Source organism: Hakea prostrata, chromosome 7, assembly GCF_041222555.1.
Source record: "Hakea prostrata isolate BN-2017 chromosome 7, UWA_Hpros_2, whole genome shotgun sequence".
NCBI lineage: Eukaryota > Viridiplantae > Streptophyta > Magnoliopsida > Proteales > Proteaceae > Hakea > Hakea prostrata.
Genome location: NC_142606.1, coordinates 65,586,022 through 65,593,423, shown reverse-complemented (window position 1 = coordinate 65,593,423; position 7,402 = coordinate 65,586,022). Strand labels below are relative to the sequence as shown.

The 7,402-nt window shown below is 37.4% G+C and overlaps 1 protein-coding gene across 1 annotated transcript; it reads right to left on the bottom strand.

The window, feature by feature from the left end:
- Positions 1-617: 617 nt before the first annotated feature.
- LOC149011726 (putative UPF0481 protein At3g02645) lies at positions 618-1,355 on the bottom strand. The gene has a single exon (XM_089162738.1). It carries the CDS (start codon positions 1,353-1,355, stop codon positions 618-620), a length of 738 nt encoding a protein of 245 aa, XP_089018864.1.
- Positions 1,356-7,402: the final 6,047 nt, after the last annotated feature.

The following is a 7,402-nucleotide window of genomic DNA, read 5'->3' as shown; positions in this document are numbered from 1 at the left end:
AAAACAAGAAAAAATCGTCACATATTAAGGTGGATTCACGTGGATTGAAAGAGTCTTGTGCAAAACTAGAGAAGCACGTACGCCATAGAATATCAAACAGAGATTCTTTTAGTTTTTGGAAAAGGGACTCATGCCTCCATTAGAGTACTTCAACCACAAAACACATGGAAGAAAAACACGCAAACATAGCACATGCAGCTAGCCTGCACTGCACTGCACATAGTGTGTATGACGATCTAGGAACATATAAATTAAGAGATACATGACACTGCTGCTGCAGCTAGAGTTGTGATTGTTCTTTCAATTACTTAGACTGTTGGACAGAATAAACAGTCTGTATCGCCGTCAATATGATGGCTAACAGTGCTGCAGCAAACGATATTCCTGACCATGGCGAGCCGAAATAGTTTTGCCTCAAATCGGCCATGATTTTATGGTATCCTTCATTGTAATATCCTTCCAAATTGTTGATAACACGAGAGAAGCGAGTGTTCAAGATGTAAACATTTATGGTGATGTTGTTAAAAAAGGCCGCCACATTTTCTGGGTTGCCAAAGTTGTCTATAATAATTCCTTTCTCCGTCAGCATTTTGACGTCCTCGACAGTGTGAATAAGGTCATCCAAGAAATGCTGCAAAGGCTGAGACGAGACGGTCTTTGCCGGGTTTCTCTTGCTCAAAGGCCACAAGATTTCTGAGGACAAGTTCTGTATTATTAGAGATACGAAAAGTTGGGATCGACAATACTCCATTTTCCTTGTCAAAATCTATGTCAAGTATAGAACTAGCCTTGTCCTTGTGTTGAAACTTGACACCGGCAGTCTTAAGTTGTGAGGCACTATAACGAAGCCGGACAAGCGTTTCATTCACCGGCTTCTTCTGTTTATTAGATGTAGATGTCGTCTCCGTCTCCCTTGGTCTTGAAGACGATGGGATGATGAGACATCCTAAAAAATCATGACAACAATGATCTTCGGGTTGGATGACATGAGTACCTGTAAAATCCGATGGGATGATAAGGCGTCTCAAGAAATCAAGAAAATGCTTCGCTCCATCGTTTCCATTCGCAGCTGGTAATGTGACTGGTGGATCAGGACTGTTAAGCTTTGGGCTTACCGATCGTCCTAACACCCACATGAGATTTTTATATATAAAAGAGCTGAAGTCATGAGTTTCGCCACCGAATACTGCCGCATACAAGTCCCGAAGAACAAACAGAGGAAGCTGATTTCCAAACTTGATCATGTCGGCCATGATTTCAGCTTGCCATGATGTAGTTGACGCAAAAATATCGACCATCGCTGGGTTCCCTATGACATAAAGGTACCCAAGAATAAAGCATCCATCCAACACCATCATTTCGATAAACTCTTCATTTGCCAACCACGTGGTATCTGGATAACTGTTACGTCCATATTCCACCCAACCATCCTTTGCAATAACATCATTGACAATTTCTTGAATTTCTTTGCCATGATCGATTAGAAGGCGATTTAAATAGTGAAATTTATGTGCTTCGGTGATCGGCAAGTTACGGTCTTTATGTAAAGGACCAATTGAGACCGATAGAGGTATGTAGGCATTTGGGTTCAGCTTGCAAAGCCGTTCGGGAACATTGTAAATATCACAATAAGGTTGCAACGAACCGAGATCTTTTCGTTTCTTTTGCATGGAGAATATTGCTTTTTTTGTGTCATCCTGTAGGCAATCATCGGATATATCAATTTTTATTTTTTTCGCTAAAAAGTTATTAATTTGCATTAAAAGTGATATATATATATATATATATTTTATTTTACAATTATATAATTTTCTTTTAATATCTAGGATAATTATTAAACTAATGTTTTTAATTCATAAATGAATTAGAAGCACTAAAAGAACTCATAGTACTGTTAGCCATTGAGTGAGGTGAACTAACCTGCATTGAAGAAGCACTAGAAGAATGTGCATTGAACGGATCTCCTCTTTTCAGCTGGTAGAGGACATCATACACAATAATAAGACTACTGCTGGTAGCTAGATGATGAAAAGTTTTTCTCAAATTATAAGATTACACTAATATACTTCAGAATGGCTTCAATGACTGGAAAAATTATAAAAAGAATAAATAAATTAGAAACACAATAATGTCTTTGCACTACCAAAAAAACCCATTTTTGGCGACACTTCTTTTATAAGCGTTGCCAAATAGGCATTTTCCCCAATGGTTGACACAAACGTCGCCAGATATTAGTATAGGGTGACACTTATGTGAAAACATAAGGAAATCATTGTTTTTGGCGACGGTTTGTTATAAACCGCCGGCGAAAATGCCTAAATCCAAAAAAACCCATAGTTGATGATGCTTCTTTTTACAAGCATTGCCAAATATAAAATTTCCTCGAATAGGCATTTTCCACGACAATTTACACAAACTGTTGCCAAATATTAGGATAGGGCGACACTTATTTGAAAACGTAGGGAAATCATTATTTTTGGCAACGATTTCTTATAAACCATCGCCGAAAATGCCTAAATCCGCGCCCTTATTTTCATTCTCCCACTTCGATTTCCCTCTTGCTCATGCTTGTTCTCTACTCCCTCCTCATGATCTCGCTCTCACTCTCTCCCTCCTCACGCTCTCGCTCTCTGCGCTATCACCAGCTCTCTCGCTCTCTCCCTCTGGTTCGTGCTATCACCAGCTCTCTCTGTCTCTAGCTCTTGGTCTCGCTCTCTGCCTCTAGTCGCCAGCTCTCTCTCTCTCTCTCGGTCACGCTGTCTCTTGCTGCCTCTAGTCGCCAGCTCTCTCTGTCTGTCGTCACGTTGTCTCTTGCTGCCTCTGGTTGCCAGGTCTCTGTCTCTAGCTCACGCTGTCTGTTGCTGGCTCTAGTTGTTCACGCTGTCTCTGGTCGCCAGCCCTCTTGGCTCGCAGGTCTCTCTCGCTATCTCTCAGACGTTTATTTCATTAATTTTAATATTGATTTTACTTTGGGTTCGTGAGATTTGGGGTTCCCATCTCTGTATCCTTTCATTTTCCCTTCCCTTTCATTTGTGTCTCTGTGCTTCCTTTCATCTTAGGCAAGTTTGATCTGGTGGTTGTTAAATTATGGGTGCATTTATTTATTGTTGTTTTCATTTTCCCTTGTTTACTTGATATGTATTTTGTCTTGGATCTGGTGGTTGTTAAATTATGGGTGCATTTTATTTATTCTTGTTTGCAGCGTGGTTAGGATTTGATATGTTGGTTATGCTGAGTGCAGGTTTGGGAATCTTCTCCTGGTCAAAGTTCTGTTATTTGGGTTTGTCATCTTCTCCTGGTCTGATTGATCAACAACTATGTATCTAGTTGGGCTTTTCAGATCTGAATCCCAAGCTGACCTAGCTGGTCCCATGGTTGTCCTGTATGGTTTGGAAATAAATGTTTCAAGCTAACCAGGACCTTCTTGGTACACATGAGAAGGGAAAGACAACCATGGAAAAGTATGGTCTAGGTCCCAAGTATATGATACAGTTGTTGAGACAGTGACATATATGCACCACAACTGCTTGGTGCTCCAAAAGAAATCCATCTGTAATTAGTAACTTTAAGCTTGATTCCCTCTGAGTTGCAAATTTTACATGTTCCTGAAGGTAGTTATAGTTTTTTATATGTGTTTGTTGTTTAAATGCCCAAAACCAACCAAGAACACTACCATTAACCAGAAGCTAATTATAGTTGTTATATGTGTTTGTTGCTTAAATGCCAAAAACCAACCAAGAACACTAATTAAGGAAATGAATCAGAAATCCTGTGTAAATAGGAAACTGTTGACAACAGCTTTTGACTGTAGAGGTATGATCCATCATTAATCTCTTACTGGGCATTAGTCAATCAATTCAAATTTCCAAATGATGTAAGTAGGTGTATATCAGATGTTAATTCTACGCAAATTATCTGAAAGATTACTTAAGACTAACAATTAATTAAAACAAGACGTAATTATTTCAATCAATTCAGATAGGTTTGCTGCATTTTTTCAGTATTTGTTCTTGGTTTATAACATTAAATTCAAAATTATGTTGTTTTATTTCATCTACCAAAAGCTCTGTATTCGGTTCAATTCCAAGTATTAAATCATCTTGTTACCTAGATTATCTAATGCAATACTATTTGAGAACATCATGATAATTAATATTGTTTGCTTGATTTCTATCTCCAGGGTCAAAGATTTGGTTGGGTAAAAGCTAACTTTTTAACATTTGGATCTCTCAGTTCAGCTTTTAGGTTGTCTAGATGTAGAAGTCAAGTATGGAATTATGATTCTTCCATTTTCTTTTGCACCACTATTAAATATGATTCATACATAATAATTTAGTTAAGGATTGGGTTGGATTGTTGTCTACTTTAAACCCTGATAAAAAAAAAGAAAATTTGCTATAACAACTTATGGGTTTAACAACCAGAATTTTTTTGTAAGATCAGAAACCATTTCTTTCTTTTCTAACCCAAAAAAAAAAAAAAAAACCATTTCTTTCTTAATTATCTAATTAAGTCAGATTTAAATCATTTTGATGCATTTCAATCAAAATAAAAAATACAAGAAAGTTAAACAATGAGAAACATGTATTTCACATTATATACTTGAAAGTAGACACAAAACAGTACCTTACAACCCAAATAAACACAAACTTGATGATGGATGATTGGTGACTCGAGGAAAGAAGAATTGGTTCCATCTTTCATATGATCTCCTCTCAAATATTAGAATAACAAAATCGATTGCCTAATTAACTAGGTACATTTTTGTACTGTAGCAAAACATATAATATTATGTTGTTTTGTTCCAGATGTAGAATATTTCTTATTAGCTTGTAGTATATCTCCATACTTTTCTTCATGTGTCTTATTTTTTTGTTTGTGCTATTGTAACTTGGGGGCTTTAGGCTAGGCTATTTGTTGGGTTAGGGTTGTTTCCAATGAACTGTTGGTTCTTGGTGTTTTTCAGGACCACTACTAAACCATACCTATCTAATTTCTTGATTTTCTTTCAACAGGTTTTCTCACATTTTCACTATTTTTCAACAAATTTATAAAGTGTGGGGAAACTATGCCTAGGCAATGGATTGGAAAGTTGAAAGATCCAAATTTTCGTTTGTCTTCACTGTATAGAGATGAAGTCAAGAAATTTATAGAGCATGCATTTTCATTAATTGTTGTGGGAGATCGAATCCTATGCCCATGTGTAAAATGTGGAAACCAACTATGGATGACTAGAGATGTAGTATTTGAACATATGATGGAATGGAATTTTATGGAATCATACAAAATAGAGTTTCCATGGGGAAGGTTCTTCTTCACATTCAATTAGTCAAGTTAACACAAAGTTACATGATGAGAGAGTGAAACACATGATGTTACACATATTATGTTAAATGATATACATGGAAGGAATGCAACTGAAGAAGTAGATGATAGCAATAGAGGTGACAATATAGAGGATGGAAGTTTCGAGGCAGATCGATTGACTAACGATGCAAACAAAGAGTTGTATCCAGGATGCGTGAAAATTCACAAAATTGTCATTCATTCTTCGAATGTATCATATAAAATGCCTATGCAAGATGACTGATAAAGCATTCTCGATGATATTAGAGCTGTTGCATGATGCATTTCCTGAGCCAAAAAGTATGTATGAAGCAAAGAAGATAATCAAGGACTTAGGGCTTGATTATAATAAAATTGATGCATATCCAAATAATTGCATGTTATATTGGAAGGGAGAAGAGAAAGCCGTAAATTGTAGCAGGTGAGGTACATCTAGATATGTGTCTAAAGATAAGAAGATTCCGGCTAAGACATTACAGCATTTTCCATTGATACCAAAGTTGCAACGGTTATATAAGTCATCTAAAACATCAATTGAGATGAGGTGGCACCATGATGGTCATACAAAGGATCATAGGTTGCGACATCCAGCTGATGCTCAAGCATGGAAAGAGTTTGATAAGTTGCATCCGACTTTTAGTGAAGAACCTCGTAATATCAGACTTAGTTTAACAAGTGATGGCTTTAGCCCGTTCAAGCTGATGAGTGTAAAGTATAGCACATGGTCTGTTATTGTGATGCCTTACAATTTGCCTCCATGGATGTGCTTAAAGCCAGACTTTCTCTTTCTTACTTTGCTTATTCCTGGACCACAACAGCCTAGGAAAAACATAGATATATATCTACAACAGTTAATAGAAGAATTGAAAGAATTGTGGGATGATGGGGTTATGACTTATGATGCATACAAGAAGGAGAGGTTTAAACTAAAGGCATGTTTGTTGTGGACAATTAATGATTTTCTAGCTTATGATGTCGTATCGGGTTGGAGTACTAAAGGGATATATGCTTGTCCGTGTTGTAACAAAGATACTTCTTCTCGTTGGCTTAAATATGGAAAGAAACAATGTTATTTAGGTCATCATCGATTCCTTCCCCAAGATCATAGATTTCGACGTGATAAAAGTAGTTTTGATGGTTTTGAGGAACATAGAGTGGAAGCAAAATCACCATTAGGTGATAAAGTTTTGGAGCAATTGTATGGGGTTAAGTTCCCTTCATTGGGGAAAGAAATTATTAAGAAGAACGGGAAAATGAGGCAACGGAAGTAAAAAAAGCTTAAGCTTCCATTTAATTGGAAGAAGAAGAGTATATTCTTTGAATCACCATATTGGAGAACTAATCTTATTCATCATAATTTGGACGTTATGCACATTGAGAAGAATGTATGTGAACGTATCATTGGCACATTGTTAAATCTCAAGGAAAAAACCGAGGATAATGTGAATTTACGTTTAGATCTCAGAGAGATACAAATACGACGGGATCTTCATCCAAAGTTCATTAAAGGACAAAGTGTTCTTACCTCCAACATGCTACACAATGTCTAATGCTGATAAGAATCTATTTTGTTCTGTTATGAAGGGGGTGAAAGTTCCAGACGGACACTATAGTAACATCTCAAGATGTGTGAAAAAACGTAACATATCAGGATTGAAGAGCCACGACTTTCATGTAATATGCAACAAATAGTTTAGTGAATCAGCAATGTCCGGAACAGTAGAACAGAACACCTGGCAGCAAGAAACAGTTGTGCATCCCAATCCTTGGGGCTCCCAACAATTTATAATGGCAGTGCCTAGGAATGAGAACCCAATCATGAAAAGCTGGAGCAGTCCTAGTGGGGGATCAGGCTGGGATTTCTCTGAGTCCTCTCTTAGTATGTCATGTCCCTGCCCGTACTTGAGATTATCAAAATTCATACCTTAACCTGCCTCCAAAGCTGGGCGGGGTTGATCTTAATTGGCCCTGACCATGTGGGAGAGGGAAAGACACCTGAACCATGACTATGACCACGTCCACAGGAGGTAGAGAAGGCAAAATTACTTCCCCAGGA

Excerpts from the sequence above, each read along its gene's own strand:
- LOC149011726 (XM_089162738.1), bottom strand. The coding sequence starts at position 1,355 with ATGGTGTTGGATGGATGCTTTATTCTTGGGTACCTTTATGTCATAGGG.